The sequence below is a fragment of the Vidua chalybeata genome, chromosome 26 (assembly GCF_026979565.1).
Source record: "Vidua chalybeata isolate OUT-0048 chromosome 26, bVidCha1 merged haplotype, whole genome shotgun sequence".
In the NCBI taxonomy this organism is placed as follows: domain Eukaryota; kingdom Metazoa; phylum Chordata; class Aves; order Passeriformes; family Viduidae; genus Vidua; species Vidua chalybeata.
This window is the reverse complement of record NC_071555.1, coordinates 5308779-5332998: the sequence shown is the minus strand read 5'-3', so window position 1 is coordinate 5332998 and position 24220 is coordinate 5308779. Positions and strand designations below refer to the sequence as shown.

General features: G+C 54.0%; 1 protein-coding gene across 1 annotated transcript in view; it reads left to right on the top strand.

Annotated features, from left to right (window-relative positions):
* LOC128800075 (acid-sensing ion channel 2-like) overlaps positions 1-18134 on the top strand; it is a 410654-nt gene extending 392520 nt beyond the window's left edge. Inside the window, 8 exon segments of the mRNA XM_053964969.1 lie at positions 8185-8206; positions 8209-8334; positions 9551-9607; positions 10105-10258; positions 11107-11198; positions 13457-13536; positions 15852-15920; positions 17758-18134. Coding sequence (XP_053820944.1) covers positions 8185-8206; positions 8209-8334; positions 9551-9607; positions 10105-10258; positions 11107-11198; positions 13457-13536; positions 15852-15920; positions 17758-17859 — 702 coding nt within the window. The 3' untranslated portion in view covers positions 17860-18134.
* Positions 18135-24220: the final 6086 nt, after the last annotated feature.

Here is a 24220-nt window from a genome sequence, read left to right as displayed (position 1 = left end):
ATGGATGATTGGATGGATGATGGATGGATGCATGGATGGATGGATGATGGATGGATGTATGAGGGATGAACAGGGCCAGGAAGGGCTGGACATGGCATCATGTGGTGCCTGTTACTCAAAGATTCTGGGAACAGCTCCTCGCATCAGATCCACCTGGCAGCTTCAGCAGTGATTGAAAATATTTGCCTTCCTTAAAAATCCTATCCTGGACAAGATCTGGGAGCAGGGCTGGGAGCTGGAGCCTGCAGAGAGGATCTCAAGGACTTTGGGTTAAATTGGTGCAAATTCAAGGCTTTGCTGCAGCTGCTGGAATCCTTCCCCACCCCATTTCCAGCACAGCCTATTCCAATATTCCATTGTAAAATCAAAATTCCAACCAGAACATCATCCAGATGAGAGAGAGGGGAAAACATTCCTCCCCACATCCCCCCTTCCACATGGGAGATGTAGAGGACAGAACAGAATTAGGGACTCTTAGCTCAAGGGTGTCCCTTTTTCTGGGGGTTTTGCCAGAGTTTTGCTGATGGGAGAGGGAAGGGCTAATTCCTGGGATTTTCTGACTGGTTTAAAATCATGTGAGGGCTCCAAACCTTTTCTCAGGAGAGCTAGAGGGATCTCCAGCATTCAGCTCCCAACCCCAATCCTTCTTCCCAGAAAGTAGTTTTTAACCTAATTACAGCCATTAATAGCTTCCTCTAATTAATTATTAGTCTTTGGGGGCCTTCTGGGTTCCCCCCACCTTCTCAATGTGCAATTTTCATCCCAATCCCTGATTTAGTCTGGGTTTTCCAACTAAATCTCTCTGCCTATGCTGCTCCTTTAATAAACCAGAGCCAAAGGTGTAACAGCTCTAGGAAAATCCCCCAGGGACTGAGCCCAGGCAGTTATTGGGGTCCTGAATCTGGAGTTTTACATCCTGGGCCATAAATTAAATGATCCTGCAGCTGGAAAAAAAACAGGAATAAAGAAAAAAAGTGGAACTGATTTCCCATCTTCCAGCTCAGAGCAGCCTCAGGGAGATAAAAGCTCTTTCTCCAGGGATAAATGGTGTGGAGTGGGGAAGATTGGGATGGTGGGAGCTGTGGATCCTCTGTGGGACAGAATTTGGTGTATGGGTGGTCCATTCCTGGCTCTGGAATCATTCCCTGTGGCCCTGCTCAGATCCCTCCCTTCTTTCCCCATCCCATTCTGGACATCAGAGCATTCCCTGGGCTTTGCTCCCTGATTTTCTTCCTTCCCAGGGCTGCAGCTGCTCAGCACCAGTGAGGATTCACATCTTGGTTCCAGGGCATAAATCCTGGCTTTCCACCCATAGCTTCCCAAAATCCCCCTGTCCAGAGCCAGCTTTGCTCCGTGGTTGGGATCTCATTAAATCTCCCTTCACAATGAGCTCTCAGGCTGGGAAAATGGAAATTAAATCAGCTTTGCTCCTCCTCCTGCAGTGGCTGAGCCGCGTGGTTCCTGCAAGGAGACACTTTTGGGATGCATTTCCCACCTTGGGACTTAATGCAGGAGTGATCTTGGGAGGGACCTGGCAGTGTCAGGGTGGAAATGCTGAGTCAGCAACAAAAACTCCTGAGAAAGCAATTCCAGCAGGAGGTTTGTCCATAAAATGTGGTGGATGGGTTACAGAGGCCAAGCTGCTTCTGGCCAAGGGCCAAGGGAGATGTTTCCTGGTTAAAAAAACGTGGGATTGTTCATCCTGGAGGAGACACCAGGGGTGACCGAACTGGGACCTTCCAGGACCTGAAGGGGCTGCAAGAAAAATGGAGAGGGAATATTTCCAAGGGCTGGAGGGACAGGACCCAGGGAATGGCTCCCACTGTCAGAGGGCAGGGATGGATGGGATATTGGGAACTGGGAATTGTTCACTGGGAGGGTGGGGAGGGGCTGGGATGGAATTCTCAGAGCAGCTGTGGCTGCCCCTGGATCCCTGGCAGTGCCCAAGGCCAGGCTGGACAGGGCTGGGAGCAGCCTGGGACAGTGGGAGGTGTCCCTGCCATGGCAGGGGTGGCACTGGGTGGGTCTAAGGTCCTTCCAACCCAAACCATTCCAGCATTCTATGAAATCCCAGACTGGAGCAATCCCTGAAGTTCAGGGCAGCCAGGGCTGAGCTCCCTGAGGGAAGCAGGAGCCAGGACACGATGGAAGATTGGAATGAGAATGGGAGGGTCTGGATGGAAAATCCTCCCTGGATCCCCTCCATGCCCGAGTGCAGAGGGGAAAGGAGCTGGAGGAGTTCCCATGGAGCTGCTGCCCTGGGGCTTTCACCCCGTTTCCCACGGGATGAACCCCCACAGTCCCGTCCCAGCTGGACTTCCCTGTGCCTCCCTGGGGATGCTCCGGGATCTCCGGGAGCATTTCCGCGACAGTTCCTGAGTGGATGGATGAGGTTTGTGTGTTCATGAATAGGAGCTGGCAGGAGCTGGCACAGGGAAGGATCCATCACCTCCAGAGGGATCCCAAGGAGGCCAGGACCCCCTGGGATTGGGAATTGCCCTTCAGCTCCCACCACTCCTGGCTTTGGATGGATCCCCTTCCATTTTCTCCTTTCCTGTTGCTTTTGGGTGAGCCTGGCCTTGGAATCTTCCCACGAGACCTTGGGAAGCTGCACTATTCCTGCACTATTCCCCTTTTGCCTGACGATGGCACCAAGGCTTGGATGGAGACACTAAAATCCGTACTTTGAAGGGCTGATCCCATGGAGAAAGAGAAATTCCTTCTTCCTTCCCCTATTCCAGGCTGATTTTTGCAGCATCTCAGCATCACCCAAACCTCTTCCGTCAGGAATAGGGTCAGACTTCCCAACAGAGCTGCACAGGGCATTCAGGGAAGATGGAAAGCACCTGGAAAAGGGCAGTTCCTGCCAAATTTGCCATAAAAATTCCAAATGCTTCAGTGAAGCCCTGTGTTCTGAGCTGGAACAATGTTGTTTGATGGGGCTCTGGAGACTCATCCCCTCCAAAGGTTTTATGGGATAGAGAGCAGAAGTACAGACCTGCAGATCCAGAGCGGGATTAGAGAGGCAGGAAAATGGGATTCAGGGCTGGCAGTGATTCCCAGTCAGGGTGGAAGCACTGGAATTTGGGAATTAGGAGGAATTAAAGAACATTTCCCATGTTTGAGGTGTCATTTTAAAAGGGATGGGGTGCCAGGACACAGGGAATGTGTGTCCAGGGAATTCCTTCCTAATGTCCCATCCATCCCTGCCCTGTCCCTGTCCTTCCCACTGCAGGGATGGATGGGATACTGGGAAGGAATTCCTGGCTGGGAGGGTGGGCAGGCCCTGGAATGGATCAGATCCATCCCAGATCAGCTGTGGCTGCCCCTGGGATCCCTGGAATTGTCCCAGGCCAGGTTGGAGGGGGCTTGGAGCAGCCTGGGACAGTGGGAGGTGTTCCTGGGGTTGGAATTGGATGAGTTTTAATGTCCCTCCCAACCCAAACCATTCCATAATTCCATGGATTCACATTTCCTAACCCTTGCTCCAAGCATTTTCTGCGCCCCCATGGTCTGACCCCTCCTGGAAAAAGGTTCACCCCCTGATTTCTTTGTTTCCCTCAACCCCACAAACTATCCCAGTGGATTCCTCCAATTTATCCTTAAATTCTGAATTAATTCAACAAGGAGATCCCATAAAACCAATCCCACAGAACCTTCATGGCACAGGAGCAGTTGGAAGCAGGAGATGGAAGAAAACTTTGAATTTGTAGGGCAGGAGAGGGGTTTTGGTTGGAAAACAGGGTTGGGAAGGAATCGGGAATGGATGCAAAGGAAAATGGGTTTGGAGGGAAGGGATGGAGATGAGGCAGAGCCTGGTAGAGGCAGAGAGTAGGAGGGGAGGTCAGGAAGAGCCATTGGATCCAAGGATGAGGGAATGGTTTGAGTTTCCTGCTCCCCTGCACCCTGGGAAAAAAAGAGGATTTTATAAAAAGGTGGAAAAGTCAGGACAGGAAAACTTCAGAGCCCAACTCCCCCACCCCCAAACTGGGCACCTCTACCAGAGTTTGGGAATTGAGTCCAACAAATCCAGGCAGAATGTTCTGGGAGGATGAGGGGGAATGGTCTGGCTCCTTCTGCATGTGCCAGGGAATGAGCAGGGGGAGAGGCAGAGTTTCTTGGAGCAGGGCAGTGGGGAATCCCCATCCCTGAGGGATTTCATCCGTGTGGATGTGACATTGGGGGACATGGGGCAGTTCCCTAGAGGGAACAGGTGGACTCAGTCTCAGAGGACTTTTCCAACCTTTAGAATTCCATAACTCCACGTTATTGGGGATTTAAGGCTGATTTTACACCTGAGCCACAGGCCCAGCTCATCCAGGGGGAGCAGGAGTGGGAGCAAACCTGGGATGAGGCTCTGGAGGGGCTGCCCTGGACCTTTGTATGGATCTCCAGGAGGTTTCAGTGCTGCTGTTCCTGTTGGGTTTGCAAAGAAGGATCCTGGAGCTCTAAAACCCCATTTTCCCTGGGCACTCATGGGCCCTGTAACACCCCCAAGCTCTGCTCCAAGGGAGCTCCCAGGGGCTGGAAGGGTCAAATTCATCCCTGAAAACCAATTCCTCAGGAAGGTGGCAAATGGGAAGGAACAGGCAGGATGGGAAAGGAGCTGGAGATGCAAACAGACAATTCCAGCACCATTAACTGGGAGCTGGGATCAGCTAGCCATGGCTGCTCTGGGATTTTAACATTCCACAAGGGCTGGAGCTACCTGGGATGGAAATTCCAAGAAGCTGCTGCTGTTGGAGGTCTCCTTAAGGAACGGAGGGTTCTGTTTTCATTGGGAACCCAGCCCGGGTGGGGATGTTCAGGGAGGGTTTGGATACCTCCTTGGGGTCTCTGGAGTTTGGTGCCATCAGCCACGTGAGAGAGTCTGGGCAGGAATTGGTGCTGGATCCATCCCAGAGCCAGAGGAAAATGAGGCAGGGAGAGGTTCTTCCCCCAGAGGTGCTGGCACTGCCCAGGCTCCCCAGGGAATGGGCACAGCCCCGAGGCTGCCAGAGCTCCAGGAGGGTTTGGACAGCGCTGCCAGGGATGCACAGGGTAGGATTGCTGGGATCCTGAGGGACTGCTGGGATCCTGGGGGATTGTTGGGATCCTGGGCAGGAACAGGGGTGGGACTCAGTCCTTGTGGGATCCCTCCCAACCTGGGATATTCCAGGATTTTATCAAACTGCTCCGACCTCTGCTGGGATCATCTCCACCACATTTCCCCGTTTGAGAAAATGAAACAGGCAGGAAAAACACGGATAGCACTTCCAATTAATTGAAGGAGTGACCTCTGTGCCTGCGGGCAGATGCTGCAGCTCCCAGGAGGCTCCGTGCCAGGAGCAGTGTGGAAAGGCAGGAATGTGGCCAGGGAAAGGCTTTGGCAGGAGCTGCTCCTCCCCTGCCCCGGGAATCTCTTCCCTCCAGGTTTTCCAAGCTCATCCCTTCTTTTCCTGGCATTTGGGACAAGCAGAATCCATCCAGCTTCCAAGGAGTCAAATCAATTTTTTCCTTCCCCTTTTAGCACCTGCCAGCTGGGAACTGATCCTGGTAATCCTGGAGAAAGCCGGGATCAAGAGGGCTGGAAAAGCGTTTAATTCATAAATGAATTATTAATGACTGCAAAGGGCCAGGCTGGGAGCTTGTCACCCTCAATTAGAGGCTGGAGCTGGATTTCTCTACGCAGGAGCGGGAGAAGGAGGCCTCAGGAAGCTGCCAGGGAGCACAAATCCTGCAGGATCCGAGGGCAGGGATGTTCCTGCTGCCTTTCCCCTGCTTTTCCTGCCGCTGTGCTGTGGTTTGCTCCCACTTCGGGGCAGCAGGGGAGGGGGAGGGAGCAGCTCCACATCCAGCCCAGATCCCTCCCACCAAGCCCGTACTGGGATAATCTGGAAGAAAGGAAAGGGATTCCCTCAGGAATCGCTCAGGAGGAGGAGGAGGAGGATCTGGAGGGGCTGCAGGGAGAGGGATCAAGCCCGATGAAGTCTCTCCCGTTAATTCTCTCAGAGGCTGGGGGCTGGGATTGCTCCATCCATCCATCCTGCTCCTGGCTCCTTGGGGTGCCTTCCCCAGCAGCTCCAGGGCCATGAGGGCAGGAATCCAGGTCTGGAAGGACTTCAGCAGCTCCATGGGGCTTTGGTTGGAAAGGCTTTTCCTGATTTCAGCCCTGATTTGGCCAGGAAGGGGTTCAGAGGAGCCCTTAGGGATGGATTCCCCCTGGATTTAACCCCAGGGGTTCCCGTGCCAGGCTGCGAGCAGCAGCTGGGGGGAAACTCCACACATTTCCAGGGAATGTGCAGATCTTCCTGCTTTGGGGGAGTTTGGTGGAGCTTTTGCAGTTTGTAAAGTGGAGTCTGCCAGGCAGAAATTCCAGCTGATCCCTCCACAGCTGCTCCCACTCCCGTGACGTTCATTGTCACCTGAGAGTGTGTTCCCGTGGCACTGGGACAGCTTGTCCCAGTGAGTTGTCCCAGGAATCAGGGAGCTCCTGGGAGGGGGGATGCCCTGAGGGACTGCAGGGGCTGCCCTGTGACAGGGGACATGTCCTGCCCTGGCCCTGTCCTGCAGCTCATGTCCCTGTCCCCATCCCTGTCCTCAGTTGATGTCCCTGTCCCTGTCCCACCGTTGATGTCCCTGTGTCATCCCTGTCCCCTAGCTGATGTCCCTGTCCCTGTTCCCAGCTGACATTCTTGTCCTTGTCCCCAGTACACGTCCCTGTCTCCAGCTGATGTCCTATCCTGTCCCTAACTGATGTCCCTGTCCCCAGCTGATGTCCCTGTGCTGTCCCTGTCCCCAGCTGATGTCCTGTCCCTGTCCCTGTTCCCAGCTGATGTCCCTCTCCCCATCCCTGTCCCCAGCTGTCCCTGTCCCTGTCCCCAGCTGACCCTGTCCTGTCCCTGTCCCTGTCCTTGTCCCTGTCCCTGTCCCTGTCCTGTCCCAAACTGACCCTGTGCTGTCCCTGTCCCCAGCTGACCCTGTCCTGTCCTGTCCCTGTCCCTGTCCTTGTCCCTGTCCCTGTCCCTGTCCCCAGCTGACCCTGTGCTGTCCCTGTCCCCAGCTGACCCTGTCCCTGTCCCTGTCCCCAGCTGACCCTGTGCTGTCCCTGTCCCCAGCTGACCCTGTCCCTGTCCCCAGCTGACCCTGTGCTGTCCCTGTCCCCAGCTGACCCTGTCCCTGTCCCTGTCCCCAGCTGACCCTGTGCTGTCCCTGTCCCTGTCCCCAGCTGACCCTGTGCTGTCCCTGTCCCCAGCTGACCCTGTCCCTGTCCCTGTCCCCAGCTGACCCTGTGCTGTCCCTGTCCCCAGCTGACCCTGTCCCTGTCCCCAGCTGACCCTGTGCTGTCCCTGTCCCCAGCTGACCCTGTCCCTGTCCCTGTTCCCAGCTGACCCTGTGCTGTCCCTGTCCCCAGCTGACCCTGTCCCTGTCCCTGTCCCCAGCTGACCCTGTGCTGTCCCTGTCCCCAGCTGACCCTGTCCCTGTCCCCAGCTGACCCTGTGCTGTCCCTGTCCCCAGCTGACCCTGTCCCTGTCCCCAGCTGACCCTGTGCTGTCCCTGTCCCCAGCTGACCCTGTCCCTGTCCCCAGCTGACCCTGTCCCTGTCCCCAGCTGACCCTGTCCCTGTCCCCAGCTGACCCTGTCCCTGTCCCCAGCTGACCCTGTCCCTGTCCCTGTCCCCAGCTGACCCTGTCCCTGTCCCCAGCTGACCCTGTCCCTGTCCCTGTCCCCAGCTGACCCTGTGCTGTCCCTGTCCCCAGCTGACCCTGTCCCTGTCCCCAGCTGACCCTGTCCCTGTCCCCAGCTGACCCTGTCCCTGTCCCTGTCCCCAGCTGACCCTGTCCCTGTCCCCAGCTGACCCCCTGTCCCTGTCCCCAGCTGACCCTGTGCTGTCCCTGTCCCCAGCTGACCCTGTCCCTGTCCCCAGCTGACCCTGTCCCTGTCCCTGTCCCCAGCTGACCCTGTGCTGTCCCTGTCCCCAGCTGACCCTGTCCCTGTCCCCAGCTGACCCTGTGCTGTCCCTGTCCCCAGCTGACCCTGTGCTGTCCCTGTCCCCAGCTGACCCTGTCCCTGTCCCCAGCTGACCCTGTGCTGTCCCTGTCCCCAGCTGACCCTGTCCCTGTCCCCAGCTGACCCTGTGCTGTCCCTGTCCCCAGCTGACCCTGTCCCTGTCCCCAGCTGACCCTGTGCTGTCCCTGTCCCCAGCTGACGTACCTGCCCCCGCCGTGGGCGAGTGCCGCTCCCCGGAGCTGGGCCTGGCGTTTTTCCCGGTGTACAGCGTCACGGCCTGCAGGATCGACTGCGAGACTCGCTACATCGTGGAGAACTGCAACTGCAGGATGGTGCACATGCCAGGTCAGGGACGGGGACAGCGACACCTGGGCATGGCCTGGAGGGACAGACAGGGACAGGGACACCTGGCCATGGCCTGGAGGGACAATTCACATGCCAGGTCAGGGACAGGGACACCTGGGGACAGTGGGGACACCTGGGCATGGGCTGGAGGGAGGTGTCAGGTCAGGGACAGGGACACCATGGGACACCTGGGGGATAGACTGGAGGGATGGGCCATGTGCCAGATCAGGGACAAGGACACCTGGGGGACGCTGAAGGCTGGAGGGACAGTCCACATGTCAGGTCAGGGACACCAGGGGACACCTGGGGCTGGGCTGGAGGGACTGGGGGTACCTGAGGGAAGGAGGTGCCCGTGGCCTTTGGGAAAGGCTGGATGTGAGCCAGCAGGGCCATCCCTGTCCTGGGGGATCAGGGACAGCAGAGGGGCAGGGAGGGATTGTCCAGCCCTGCACTGGGTTGGGGCGGCCTCACCGAGAGTTCTGGGGCAGTTTAGGGCACCACAAAATAAAAAAGATATCAAAGGACTCGAGAGGGTCCAAAGGAGGGCCATGAGGATGGGGAAGGGTCTGGAGGAGCAGCTGAGGGCACTTGGAATGTTCAGCTGCAGCAGAGGGGGCTGAGGGCAGGGTTCAGTGAGCTCAATGTCCTCAGGGGGGGCACAGAAGGGGCAGCTCCCATCTCTGCTCCCCATGACAGGGACAGGAGCCAGGGAATGGCCTGAGGTTGTGTCATAGGGGGATTTGGGATGGATCTCAGGGAAAGGTTCTCCCTCCAGAGGTGCTGGCACTGCTGCCCAGGCTCCCCAGGGAATGGGCACAGCCCCAAGGCTGCCGGAGCTCCAGGAGGGTTTGGACAGCGCTGCCAGGGGTGCCCAGGGTGGGATGTTGGGGGGTCTGGGCAGGGCCAGGGGTGGGACTGGGTGATCCTGGGGGGCCCTTCAAACCCAGGCTATTCCAGGATTCCCTGTGAAATAGGGGCAAGGCATGGAAGAGAGACCTGGGTCTGAGTAAGGTTGGAAAAGACTTCTGGGATCATCAAGTCCCACCTTTCTTAGCTCCAGCACCTCCCTGGGTGCTGTTCCCAGCAGCTCCTGCAGGAAAAGGCCCCTGTGGCAGGCAGAGCTGGGGACAGCCGGGGTCACCTGACTGCGGGGGCTCCCTGGGTCCCCAGGGAGAGCCCGGTGTCCCCCTGTGATGGCTTTGTCCTGTCCCTGCAGGGGATGCTCCCTTCTGCACCCCGGAGCAGTACAAGGAATGCGCAGAGCCCGCGCTCAGTGAGTACCGAGGATCCCTGGATCCAGGGAATGGAATGTTCCTGGAATTCCAGCGGCCTGGATGCTCCTGGCTGGCAGGCACAGGGGATCTGCAGCCTGGAGAGGGGTTGGGATTAGCCCCAGGTTGCTGGGAAGTGCTGGATGCATGCTGGGGTGAAGTTTCTCCTGGTTCTCCATGGGGCAAAGGGGTCCATGAGCACAGAAACCCTCGGGATCAGGGGAGCCCCAGAAGCCCCACTGGGGCTGGGTTTGGGATGGAGGGACCCATTCCAAGTCTGGATTTAGGAGACTCAACCACGGGTTCTCCAAGCTGTTGTTGACAACAGCGTTGCCTCCAGCAAGAGGCCTCTCCAAGGTGGTGAGAACTGGGGTGAACTGGGAGAGAAACGTCCAGAGTCCACCTTGGCCCCTTTCTGGGAGGGATAATCTCTGCTCCCGCCCTGCTCCGTGTCCCTGCTCCGTGGGGTCCCGTGTGCTCCATGCCTGCCCTCCCGCAGGTCTCCTGGCAGAGAAGGACAGCAATTACTGCATCTGCAGGACCCCCTGTAACCTCACCAGGTACAACAAGGAGCTCTCCATGGTCAAGATCCCCAGCAAGACCTCGGCCAAGTACCTGGAGAAGAAGTTCAACAAGTCGGAAAAATACATCTCGTGAGTGGGGGAGGACCTGAATTCCTTTGGTTTTTGGGAGGGAAATGTCTGGAAAGCGCCCAGTCCTGGCCAATCCACCCCCAGCACAGGGATGTCCTCCAGGGAAGAGTAGAGTGAAAACCTGGGAGAGATGAGGTGGATTTCCTCTCAGTAGATTTCTTCTCTGAGTTCCTTCCCAAGGATTATCCTCATGGGAACCCTCCAGTCCCACCAAAAAAAGTGCAGGATGTCCCACTTTGCTGGTCCTGTTGGAGATTTGTATCTCTGGGCTGAGCTCCTCAGGCCGTGGAGCTCTCCCAGCCCTGGGCGTGTGATTGCCATGTGTGGGAAGTGAGAGTTGTTCCAGATCCTTTGGATTCTCTTCACAGAATCACAGAACCATGGAATGGTCTGGGTGGGAAGGGACCTCAAAGCCACCCAGTGCCACCCCTGCCATGGCAGGGACACCTTCCACTGTCCCAGGCTGCTCCAAGCCCCATCCAGCCTGGCCTTGGGCACTGCCAGGGGTCCAGGGGCAGCCACAGCTGCTCTGGGCACCCTGTGCCAGGGCCTGCCCACCCTCACAGTCAGGAATTACCATCCAAGAAAAGAGTTCCCAGCAAAGTGAGATCCAGGATCCTGAGGAGTTCCAGAGAAACCTTTCCCAGCTGCTCCAAAGGTTGCCAGAGCCCTCAGGGTGCCCTGAGCTCCTGGGCTGCACCAGCTCCAAGTTCTGTGGGTTCTGAGGACCCCAGAGAGAGGAACAATCCATACAAAGGGGAATAAAGCCACAAAATCCCGTTTTTCCCTTATCCCAAAGGATTGGCCCACCAGTGGCTTCTGGGCTGATGTTTTTCCTGTTCCCACAGAGAGAATATTCTCGTGCTGGACATTTTTTTTGAAGCACTCAACTATGAGACCATTGAGCAGAAGAAAGCCTATGAAGTGGCAGCCTTACTTGGTAAGGAGGCACTGGGACCAGTTTGGGGTCTCTACTGGTCTGAGAGGGACAGAGAGAGGCTGGGAGGGGTCCACAGCCCTGAAACCCCCAGCAAGGCCCCATGTCTGCTTTCCTCACCCACCACAGCATCCCAGGGATGTCCCCATGGACACTCTCTGCGTTCATGGAAGGTTCTGGAGCTGCTCCATTCCTGCCTGTGCCCTTTTTTTGGAAATTTTGGGGCTGGGTGGGCACTGGGTGCCCTCTGTGGTGCAGGGTGTGGAGGGCATCCCAAAACCATCTCCCCATCACCTCTTCCCTATTCCAAATCCAAGTTTTCAAGCTAAGCTTGAGCTCTTGGCCTTCAGCTGCTTCATGGAGGAGGAAGAGGAGGAGGAGACCCATGGAAGGTTCTGCTCCATCCCTGTCTGCTCCCAGCAACTCAGGTTTTGGAGATTCTGCTCCCCTGGGCAGTGTGTGAGGGAGGACATCCCAAAACCATCTCACATCACCTCTTTCCTGCTCCAAATCCATCCTTTCCAACTGGGCCTGAGCTCTTGGCCTTTGGATGCCTCATGAAGGAGCTGAAGGAGACCCATGGAAAGTTCTGCTCCATCCCTGTCTGCTCCCATTTTTGGGAGATTTTGGGGCTGGCTGCTCTCTATGCTGCCCCCTGCGCAGTGTGTGGAGGACATCCCAAAATCACGTGTCCATCACCTCCTCCCTGCTCCAAATCCATCCATTCCAGCAGGAGGTGGAGGAGACCCATGGAAGGTTCTGGAGCTGCTCCATCCCTGCTTGCTTCCAGCTCCCCATGTTTGGAGACCTGGGGTTGGGTGGGTGCTGGGTGCTCTCTGGGGTGCAGGGTGTGGGAGACATCCCAAAACCATCTCCCCATCACCTCTTCCCTGCTCCAAATCCACCTTTTCCAGCCAGGCCTGGGCCCTTGGCTTTTGGATGCCATGGAAGAGCTGCAGAAGACCCTGAGCTACTCAGCCCCAAACCAGCTCCAGCTTTGGGGTCCCAGCTACAGATCTGGGGTTTGCCTCATTGGGTTTTGGGGTGGGGTTGAGCTCTCCCCCAGCCCTGCAGCCTGCCTGAGCCACCCCGAATCCCTGGATCCCTCTGGAATGCTGGGAGTGCTCAAACCTTGGGAAGCTGGAGCTGGGTCACCCCTGGGGCACGGAGGTGTCCCCATGTCACCCCACATGGCTGGCCCTGCCAAATGCCCCCTCAGAAGCCCTTCTGCACCTCCTGGGGCTTTTCCAGGAATTCCAGGCAGGAAGAGGAGGCTGCTGGAGCCTCTCTGACCCAAACCTGTTTGCACCTCATAGGACCCTCATTCCCGAGGCTCTGGAACTTCAGGAGGAGCCTCATCCCAGAATCTTTTTCCCAGGCTCAAAGCCTCCAGGTGATTCCCCCTGGTGTAAACCCAGAACACTCCCTGGGACCATTCAGGGTTCTCACCTTGATCCCAAACTTTTCCCCTCTTTCCTCTCTCCATGTCTCATGGACACCCCTGGAAAAGGCCCTTCCCCCCCCCCCCCCACCCAGGGGTGCCTTTGCTTTGGGGGTCAATCCAGGGCTCTTTTCCAGCAAAATCCATGGGATTTGCCTTCCCTGAGACCACATCCCAGCCACCTTCCCAGCAGATTCCTGGGGATCTCCTCTCCTCAGGTTCCTGCTTCACCCTGGGACACTCAAGCAGAAGCCAGGAGATGAGTACCAGGGATCCCTGGATCCGGGGAATGGAATGTTCCTGGAATTCCAGTGGCCTGGATGCTCCTGGCTGGCAGGAACAGGGGATCTGCAGCCTGGAGAGGGGTTGGGATTAGCCCCAGGTTGCTGGGAAGTGCTGGATGCACGCTGGGCTGAAGTTTCTCCTGGTTCTCCATGGGAGATGCTTCCCAAAACAGCCTAGGGCACCTAGGTGGGAGCAGGGAGTTTTATTGCCATGGATGTGAGAGTTGTCCATGGCTGCTGATTTCATGTGTCCCAATCCATGCTGGGGACACGCCCCATTCCAGGGAAGGGAATCCCTTCCCACTTTTTGCCAGGCTGGCGTTTTTCCTTGGCTCCAGGGACATTCATTGTTCCCAGCACCTTCCCCAGAGTGGGAATTGGGATTCCTGGGATGCAGCGAGCGCTTCAGGCTCCATTGGCAGGAGAACCATTGGGCTGCCATGCAGACCCTGCTGCTCTGGGGGAATTGTTCCCAATTTTTGAAGATGGCAGGGCCCAGCAGTGCCTGGGAGCCCTCACGGTGCTGTCCCCTGCAGGTGACATTGGTGGCCAGATGGGGCTGTTCATCGGGGCCAGCATCCTCACCATCCTCGAGCTCTTCGATTACCTGTATGAGGTGAGGCCTTCCCAGCCCCAGCCCGGGGTTTCCCACCCTGGTGCCCCTCAGCCCTGTTCTTGCCCCTCCTGGAGCCCCTCAGCCCTGGATTTACCACTCCTGATGCTCCTCATCCCCAGATTTACCCCTCCTGATGCTCCTCAGCCCTGTTCTTGCCCCTCCTGGAGCCCCTCAGCCCTGGATTTGCCATTCCTGGCGTCCCTCAGCCCTGGATTTGCCATTCCTGGCGTCCCTCATCCCTGGATTTACCACTCCTGGTGCTCCTCATCCCTGGATTTGCCATTCTGGGTGCTCCTCATCCCTGGATTTGCCCCTCCTGGAGCTCCTCATCCCTGGATTTGCCATTCCTGGTGCTCCTCATCCCTGGATTTACCACTCCTGATGCTCCTCATCCCTGGATTTGCCATTCTGGGTGCTCTTCGTCCCTGGATTTGCCCCTCCTGGAGCCCCTCATCCCTGGATTTGCCATTCCTGGCGCCCCTCATCCCTGGATTTTCTGTTCCCTGGGGATCCCAGAGCCCCCCCCAAAATCCTGTATTTCCAACCTGCCTCACCCAGCTCTCCCACAGCCCCAGCTCAGGGAGTTTTATTGCCATGGGATGTGAGAATTGTCCATTTTATTTTTTTTATGTCCATTTGATGTAATGTGTCCCAGTCCAGGCTGGGGACACGTCCAATTCCAGGGAATGGAATCCCACAATCCCAGCTCTGAACTCTCTTCAAATCCCAAATCCTCTCATTTTTCTTTGTCTCTCTCTTTTTTTTTTTTTTTCTTTTTTTTTTTTTTTTTTTTTATGCTGAATTATATTTTTATATTTTCAGACAATTGCCCCTATCCCAATCCCTCCTGGGCAGCTCCAGCATTGGTGCCATTAACCAGGAATAAAAAATATGGAAAAATTCCAGGTCTAAAGCTCAGAGATCAACAAAAGCTGAGCCTGAATTTAGAGCTTGGCCCGGATACCCAAATATTTCATTAAATTTGCCTTTTCCTGGATTTCCTTGGGTTTTTCCTAAGTAGGCCATAAGAAACCTCACAAATTTGGGTTTTCCCTCTCTGTTTTCCTCCTTTCTTTTACATCTGCTGATAAAATTTGTCAAATGTGGTGGGGTTTGCTGTTCTTTTTATTTTTTTTTTATTCTTATTTGGGCTTAAAATTCATTCTGTCCCCTCAGAGAAGCTCCCTGAGGATAACCCAGCAGGGCAATCTTCACAATCCCAGATATTTAACCCCCACAAGCCAGGAAAAAAGTAATAAAATACCTTAAAATTTAAAAAAAATCCACAGTTTTTCCCCTCTGCTCAGGGTTCACAAGGGGAGGGGGGGGGGTCAGCAGCTCAAAAATTTGAGTTTCCAGCCAAAATATTTACACATTCTGGGAATGACAGCAACCAGATACTTTTTTTTTTTTTTCATGGATTGGCCAAATCTGGGGGAAATATTGACCATAAAGAAGCTTTTTTGTGATCTTCTGCTGAGCTCTGTTCTCCTGGTCCCAAATTCCCACCAGACTCCCCTGCACCAGCCAGGATCCACATTCCTTAGGAACTGACCCAGTTTTGGGGGATTTCAGGATTTCAGCTTTCTTCTTGCTGGTTTTATTTCTATTTTCTCCCGGTGGGAGCTTTCCAGTAAAACACTTCCCAAGTTTTATGGGATTTCCCTGGAAGCCAAATCCTGCAGCAGCAGGAAAGTGAGAGGGATGGGAAGGGAAATGGAGCTCACAGAGCTGGGAGCTTTCCCTGAACCCCAAAAGTGTCCCAAAAATGGAATCTTTGTGGGGTTTATTCCTTGTAAGAGAATGCTGGAATGGTTTGGATGGAAGGGACCTAAAGATCATTGAATTCCCATCCCTGCCATGGCAGGGACACCTCCCACTGTCCCAGGCTGCTCCAGCCCTGTCCAACCTGGCCTTGGGCACTGCCAGGGATCCAGGGGCAGCCACAGCTGCTCTGGGCACCCTGTGCCAGGGCCTGCCCACCCTCCCAGGGAACAATTCCCAATCTCCCATCCATCCCTGCCCTCTGGCAGTGGGAACCATTCCCTGTGTCCTGTCCCTCCATCCCTTGTCCCCAGTCCCTCTCCAGCTCTCCTGGAGCCCCTTTGTGCCCTGCAAGGGGCTCTGAGCTCTCCCTGGAGCTTCTCCTCTCCAGGGGAGCACCCCCAGCTCTGCCAGCCTTTCTGTGGCACAGCCCTTGGAGCATCCTCCTCCTCCCAAGCCTTTGGAATGCAGCCCCAAACCCAGCACACCCCATTGCTCCCCATCCCCCTGCAGCCTCTTCCCACCCTGAGCCTGGCTCCCTCTTCTTGCAGCTAATCAAGGAAAAGTTATTGGACCTTCTTGGAAAAGAGGAAGAGGACGGGAGCCATGACGAGAACGTGGTAAGGAGAGAAGGGGAAGTGCCCTGGGGACGCTGGAGCTCTTCCCACCCCAGTGTCAGGTCATTAAAATTATAATTAGAGATGCCTCTGCCCCAGTTAAGGTGCAAACGGGACCAGATGCCAGTGACAACAGTCTGGGGTTTATTGGATAGTAAATTTGAGGGGGAGAGAGAAAAGAGAGAAAAAGCAAGGGAAAGAAATGGAAAATAGGTGGGGGGAACAGAAAGAGAGGGACAGAGACAGAACAAGGAAAATATCACCATCTGTGATTGATCCCATTGATCCTGTCCAGCTGGTCTTGGTGGCAGAAGTCCCCCAGAAGCACAGAATCTGCTGGCTAATACAGCTCAGGCTGTGGGGAAGCCCAGGCAGGGGTGGAGTTTGCCCCTGTCCCTACACAGACTCCAGGTTTGCTGCACCACGGGCACTGCTGCGGCGCAAGGCCTCGGGAATGACTCTGGGGAGCACTCGGGGGTCTCTGATGGGTTATGACAGCCCCTGAGCTGCTCCTCACGTGGATATCCTGTGGATGTGCCTTCCCAGGACTGGGGGTTCCCCTGCTGGGTTGGTTTGTGTCAGGGTGGTGGGTGTTCACTCCCCTGACCAGAAGTACACCCAAACCCTCCTCCCCCTCATTTCGGAGGACTAAACGTGGCTCCTGTGAGCTCTGGTCTCCCCCACCCCAAACCCAGCCAGGGAAGGCTCTCTGCTGTGTTTGGCTTTCTGGTGGATGCATTCCTCTCCCTCAGCCTTGTTTGTTTTTTCCTGGTCCTGAGATGATTAAGGAATGGGTTTCCCTTTATCTAAATGAGGTTTCATTTACATTCCAAAGTCCCAGCCAGGCATCTTCAGGGAGGCTTCTTTGGCTGTACCTTCTTTATCCAGTTTTGTTACAGCGAGCAAATCTTTCTGTCAGTGTTTGAGGCATGAATTGTTGGAGTCTCTCCAACCCCAAAGCCAGCCAGGGAAGTCTCTGCTGCATTTCTGGTGGATGCATTGCTCCCCTCAGCCTTGGCTGTTTGAGGGGATTGAAGGATGGTTTCCCTTTGTCCAATCCCAGCATTTTGACTTCCAGCCCAAAGCTCTCCAAGGAGCTTTCTGTGCTTGTGGCTCCTGTTAGAAATGCATTTTATATTGTTGGCTTTTTGCAAATATTATATGTATAGTGTTAAAATAACTTTACTTTTATTTCTACTCTTAACAAAAACTTAGATAGAATAATAATAGCAGCTAATATAGTTATGAGTGAACTATCTGTTTAGTTAAGATGACATCCAGTGAACATGGAATGAAGACCCTACTCATTATCAACATCTACCGTCTACAGAAAATATAAACCAAAGCCCAAACTAGAAGTAATAAAGAGAATAAACCAAAACCACAACCAAAAACAACACATACTCTAAAAAAACAGACCCAAAGAAGAGCCATACAAAATAGCTCCTAGAAAATGTAAACTAGTTTATAGAACAATATAAACTAGTTTATAGAACAATATAAATATCCATGTCTATGAATATACATCAAGCTGATATAACAGAAAAAATATTTAAGAAGTCTCTCAGAAGATAACAGTGTGCTCTTAACTAAATGCCAAACACCCAACTGTTTTTTACCCTTTACTTTATTTCTATCTCCTACTATCTTTTTTATTAAACTTTTCTTTTTAAATTTTGCCACAAAAGTAAACCTCGTTTTCCACAGCTCCTTTATCGGTTCGTGTTACAATGAGCAGAACGTTCTCCCAGTGTTTGGGACATGAGCTGTTCCAGCCCCTGAACACGTGGGAGCGCCCAGGAGCTGTGGGATAATGCATTCCCTGGTTTTTCCATGGCAGAGCACCTGTGATCCAGTGCCAAACCACTCGGAGAGCCTGAGCCACACTGTGACCGTGCCCCTGCAGGCCCCACTGGGGACGCTGGAGGAAATCGCCTGCTGACCCCTCCCCACCACAGTGCCCATCCCGAGGAAGGAAAACTGCACAGGGAAAACAGGGACCCAGCTCAGGTTTGCACTGGGGGGTAAAAAAAAAAAAAAAAAAAAAAAAAGATGGAAAAAAAAATACTGGAAAAAAATACTGAAAAAAAATTATTTTAAAAATCTTAAAAAATTAAAAAAAAAATAAAGAAAAACTCACTATGCATTAAAAGAATATAAAAATAATATAAAAATATAAATTCTAAATATACTCTGCCCAAAGTGAGAGGCGCCTTGGACCTGACTCCTGTTGTCCTTTCCTCCTGGGGGTTTGGCTCCAACCTGGAAAGCAGCTGCCAGGCTGGAGGAGCTGGGAATGTTCACCTGGAAAAGGGAAGCTCAGAGAAGAGAAACCTCAGAGCCCTTTCCAGTGCCTAAAGGGGCTCCAGGAGAGCTGGAGAGGGACTTGGCACACGGGATGGAGGGACAGGACACATTCTGAGATTGTCCAAGCCTGAGCAGCAGCAGCAGCAGCAAATCCCAAAGGAAGCATCCCAAATATCCCGAGCACTGCATGCCAGGGCTTTGCCTGGCCCCGGAATTCCTCAGCTGCCTCTCTCAGCTCTGTTCCTCTTTGCAGTCCCTGGGTTTCAGTGCCAGAAGGAGCATCCCAGAATTCTCCATTCCCAGCACCATAGGCTGAGAGTTTTAGAATAACAGAGATCCCAAAGTCGACGCTCTCGGATTCTTCTCCCGGTCGCGTCCTCTGGGTGAGCTTGGGCTGAATTCCAGGCTCAGCCCAAGGTGAGCATCCCTGGAGAGGAGCCACAGGGATCCCTATGGATCATCCCAGCCCTGTTCCTCTGCCTGCAGTGCCTGCAGAGTCCGGGAGCGGCGGGTGGGGTTGGCTTCATTCATTTCTTTAATTTTGGGGGGGAATTTTTGGAATTTCCTTCTTCTCCCATTCATGGATTCTGTGCTTTCTCCTCATTCTCCTGACTGATATTAAAGCTGGTCTTGTGGAAATGGCCAGGCTGTGTCATTCCTGCCTTGCCCTCATTCCCAGCAGATCCCAGGAAAAGCCTTCCAGATCCCATCAGGAAAGGCTCTTCCTCATCCCTTATCCCTCATCCCTCATCCTGTATCCCTCCTTTTCCTCTCCCACCACATCCTCACACAGCTCCAGATGGGTGGGAGTGGTGCCATGGCCGTGCTCAGCTGCATCTCTGTCTTCCCTGGGATGGGGATCTCCAGGACATGCTGGGATCTCTGGGATGTTGTGGAATCTCTTTGCTGACAGAGGTGTTGGAAACCTCTCTGTGACATTTTGGGATTGTTCAGCCTGGAGAGAAGCTTTGGGGTGACCTCATTGAGGCTTTCCAGTGCCTGAAGGGAGCCTGGAAAAACATGGACAGGGAATGGGGACAAGGGATGGAGGGACAGGACACAGGGAATGGCTCCCACTGCCAGAGGGCAGGGATGGGTGGGATATTGGGAATTGTTCCCTGTGAGGGTGGGCAGGCCCTGGCACAGGGTGCCCAGAGCAGCTGTGGCTGCCCCTGGATCCCTGGCAGTGCCCAAGGCCAGGTTGGACACTGGGGCTGGAGCAGCCTGGGACAGTGGGAGGTGTCCCTGCCATGGCAGGAGTGAGAATTCAATGATCTCTAGGCTACTTCCAACCCAAACCAGTCCGGGATTCTGAGATTCCAACGTTTCCTTTCCTGATCCACTTTAAGTGGCTCTGAAGTGTAACAAGAAAATCCATTTCCATCCAAGTGCATCCCAAAATGTGTTGGCAGTGGCTTCATCCCTGGATCCAGGCACTGTGGGGCTGCTCTGACACATCTCCAGCACTAGGAGAGACCTGGGAATTTTAAGAAACACCCTCAGGGAGAGATGAGGGTTTGAGGGGCCTGGAAAAGGGCCCTGAGCCCTGATGGAGAGGGGTGGGAGGAGATTTCATTTTTGATTCCAAACCTCATCAGGATTAAGGTTTCCTTTTCCAGAAAAAAAGATTATAAAGATCAGGAAAAACTGTAACGATTATTTGGGGATTCAGGAGAAGAAACAACCAAAGTTCAAACTCCCAGCACAGCCCTGCTGAGTGCCCCAGGATTTTCCCAGAAAAAGGAAAGCTCCATTGTTTGCCGTAATTAACCCCATGCTGGCTTGGAGCACATTCCAAGGAAAAGAGAAAGGAGTGGAAAAGGCAATAGTAGTGAAACAGAGATTTTTGGAGTTAAGTCAACAAAATTAATTAAGCATTTATAATTTAGCTTGTAGAGTTATGTATTGAATTTTAACCTTTTACTTAAGAAACCTCTGCCTGGTACAAAGGGCATAGGAAAATGCAAATTTCTGAAGCTTCTTGCATAAAGAACAATACCAGAAGAAGCAAAGAACCCAGATAAAGAAGCTCCTCTGTCTCCAAGCCTATCAAGACTGACAGACGTACTCAGATAAGCACCAAAGGACCAAAAGCGCACGCGCAGAGAGGAAAAGTTCAAAAGTTCAATCATGAGGAAAACCACAATCTTCAGCCTCAGGACCACCAAGAGACCCCCCGTATGACCACCACAGCAAACCACGCATGCCCAGAAGGGCGTGGACTTACTTAGCATGAGAAGCGAGGACAGGCGGGGCCAGGGCTTGAATACGCATGAAAAAGTTGTGCAATGTGCTGCATATGGAACAGCTTTGGGAATAAAGGTGTGGGTCAGACTGAGGCTCGGGGCACAAGTTTTGGAGAGATATCTCAGTTGTGCCGGGCGCTGACATACAGACCCACTTCATAACTACCCCAGGCTGTGGAGTCTATTTATTTATTCTGCGTATCACTTCAGTAGGTCCATCCTACCTGTTTGGTGTTGGATGGATCTGCCCAGGGATGGAGCAGGGAACAGGGATGGGAGCAGGGATGGGGGCCAACCATCAGCTCCCAAAAACCCCAAAATCCTGATGGAAAAAATGAAAAAAGAATCCCCATGGGAGATGGAAATCCCATGGACAAGGTAGGAAAATCCAGAGTGGGATTGACCAGAGGGCTTGGCTGAGCTGCAGCTCAGGAAATTCAACCTCAACCACAAGTCCATCAAACAAAGCTGGAATTGCCATCCCAAGGGATAATCTCCCTTGGAGCTCTGGATCATTCCTGCTGGGCAGCAGGGCCCCAGGGCTGGCACAAAGAGGAAAATCCCATGGAAATGTTTCAGGAGGAAAAGCAGGAGCAGAACCAGCTCTGACAAGGAAATTCTGAAGTGCAGCTGCGTTTTTGGGGAACGGGAGAGCTCAGCTTGGCATGGAGAGGGCTGGAGCCCAGGCCAGAGCACATTCCTGGGATTTATGGCCCAGCCACCACATCCCTAACCAGCTCCCACAGCTGTGTTCCCACAAGGAGCAGGAAAACACCCAGGAAATGCTCTTGGAGCCACCTCCACTTGCTCAAGGTCACCCAAGCGCCTCTCCCTACTCCTCCTTCATTCCCAGCATTCAGAGTCTTCTCTCTCCCACAGGATGCTCCAAGAGCCAGCACTTCATCATTCCCAGGAATCACCAGCTGTGAAGGACATTCCATGGTCCATTCTCCCTGCTCCTCCCCCGAGCCTGCAGCAAGGACAGCAATTAGAGACAATTAACGGGAAATTTTAGAGGGATAGTTGCCCTTGTTTTGTGTTAGCTTGGGTGGGAAGAGCCCAATCCCAACCCCACCCCAATTCCATCCTGATGGGAATTCTTGTGGTGGTTCCTCTCCCACCCCTTGGCGGTCTCTGAAGGTTTTGTTGCCTTCTCCACTCCAAGAGCTCAGTGATGATCCATTAGCTCACGGAATTTCTGGGAGCCGCGGTGCGGTCGCTGTTTCCTTGGCTGTGTCTGAACACATCCATATGAACATGTTTCATGTCTGACTCCAGTTTTAAGTTTTTCCCTCCCCTCCTCCCTGGGTTTCCCAGCGTCTCCATTGTTATCCCCCAGCCTCCTTAAAGGAATCATCTCCACACTCCACAGGGTTCCTGCTCTTCCTGAGTTTGGGAGCAGCCCCGGAGCACCCCCAGGGAAGTTTGCAGAGTACAAATCCCTTTTTTTCCACCAATCTCCTGCAGGAAAATGTGACAGGAGAGGAGCAAAGTAGAGCAAGACCAGGTGGGGAGATCTCCCCTTCAGCTCTTCCTGGAAATATCCCAATGATTTTTCCCAAGTCCAGGGCTGGGACTGCTCAGGGGCAGGTTTGTCCTGGTTTCCCACATTCCATGGAGGACATTGGTCATCCAGAGTCTCCCTGAGGGGATTTTGCTCCTTAGGGTAATTTATGTCTGGAATTCCTGAATTCCCAGCTGCGAATTTCACCATGCAACCACAAATAATTTGGGAGAAGGAGCACCGTGGGCTGTTTCCATGAGCAGGATCTGCAGGAATAACCCTGGCAGGATTTGGGGCTGGCACAGGAATGTCCAGAAAAGGGAAGCAGCCACTGGGAAAATCCCAGCAACCTGATCCCAAAATAAATGTGGGATGAAGGACTCTGGAGAGGAGCCCTCCAGGGAACATCTCATGGCATGGCTCTGCTCCTCACTCCCCCCTGGACTGACCCTGACTGGATCCCACCTCTCCCAAATTCCTGAATCCCCAGGAACAGCTCCAAACCCCTCCAAGGCACTGGGATTTCAGGCCCAGTTGGATTTTCTCAGTTAAACCCTTGGCTTGAATTCCGTTTTCCATCCCCCTTCTTGGCAAGGGGCTTCCCAAGCCCCCCAGAGCCTTTTTCCATCAGGATTCTCTAAATAAGGAATGAGAGCCCTGGAATTTGTCACCTTCCAGCTCATTCATGAATTCCCACCCAAACCCCGACCCTGGGGACAAGAGGAGTGCCCAATTCCCATTCCCATGGCACAGCAGTGACAGGAATGTGGCAGCGCCCTGGGCTGCCTTGGCTGGACACAGCTGAGCCAGGGCTGCTCCTGGAGCAGGAAAAATCCACAAAAACCAAAGTCCAAGAGCAACCCCAGGCCAGGATTGGAGGCAGAAACCAGGAACAGTGGGAACAGGATTTGGAAGAAGGGCAGAGCCTTGGGAAGACCTTCAGCCACTTCCAAGAGGGATTTCTCCAGCTGCAGCCATGGAAAACTGTCCCCAGCAGCCTGAGGAGGAAGGAGCTGCTCCAGGGGCTGGGAGGAAGCATCTCTGTAAATTCCCTGTTTGCTGGCTGAGAACAGGATTCAGCTATTTAATTATGGATGAGAAAATAAGGGATAATGGATGGATTTACAAGCAGCACTTTGTCATGTGGGGCACCCATGAAAAATTCAGGAGCTCGGGAAGTGCCTTTTCCCCTGCACAGAATTCTCAGCCCTCCCCTCACAGCCAGGCTGGAAATAACATTCCTAAGAGGCTCCCAGTTTGTAGCTAAACTGTACATTAAATATTCCAAATTTGTGCCTGCTTCCTTGTGGAAGAGAACTCCACATAGGTATGGGAATGGGGCCTGAGAGGAGGGAATTGTGTGCAGGGATCCAGAGGGGAAGGGAACAGGGATCAGACACTGGGAACGGGACAGGGATCAGACACTGGGAACGGGACAGGGATCAGACTCTGGGAAGGGGACAGGGATCAGACACTGGGAACGGGACAGGGATCAGACACTGGGAAAGGGACAGGGATCAGACACTGGGAAAGGGACAGGGATCAGACACTGGGAAGGGAACAGGGATCAGACTCTGGGAAGGGGACAGGGATCAGACACTGGGAAAGGGGACAGGGATCAGACACTGGGAAAGGGGACAGGGATCAGACACTGGGAACGGGACAGGGATCAGACACTGGGAAAGGGACAGGGATCAGACACTGGGAACAGGACAGGGATCAGACACTGGGAAAGGGACAGGGATCAGACACTGGGAACGGGACAGGGATCAGACACTGGGAAGGGAACAGGGATCAGACACTGGGAAAGGGGACAGGGATCAGACACTGGGAACGGGACAGGGATCAGACACTGGGAAAGGGAACAGGGATCAGACTCTCGGAACAGGACAGGGATCAGACACTGGAAACGTGAACAGGGATCAGACACTGGGAACGGACAGGGATCAAACTCAGGGAAAGGGAACAGGGATCAGACTCCAGGAATGGAACAGGGATCAGACACTGGGAAGGGGACAGTGATCAGACATTGGGAAAGGGACAAGGATCAGTCTCTGGGAACAGGACAGAGATCAGACACTGGGAAAGGGACAGGGATCAGACACTGGGAATGGGAACAGGGTTCAGACACTGGGAATGGGAACAGGGATCAGACAGTGGGAACGGGACAGGGATCAGACAGTGGGAACGGGACAGGGATCAAACAGATCCCAAAGGCTGGAGAAGCAGAGAGGTACAAAAGCAGG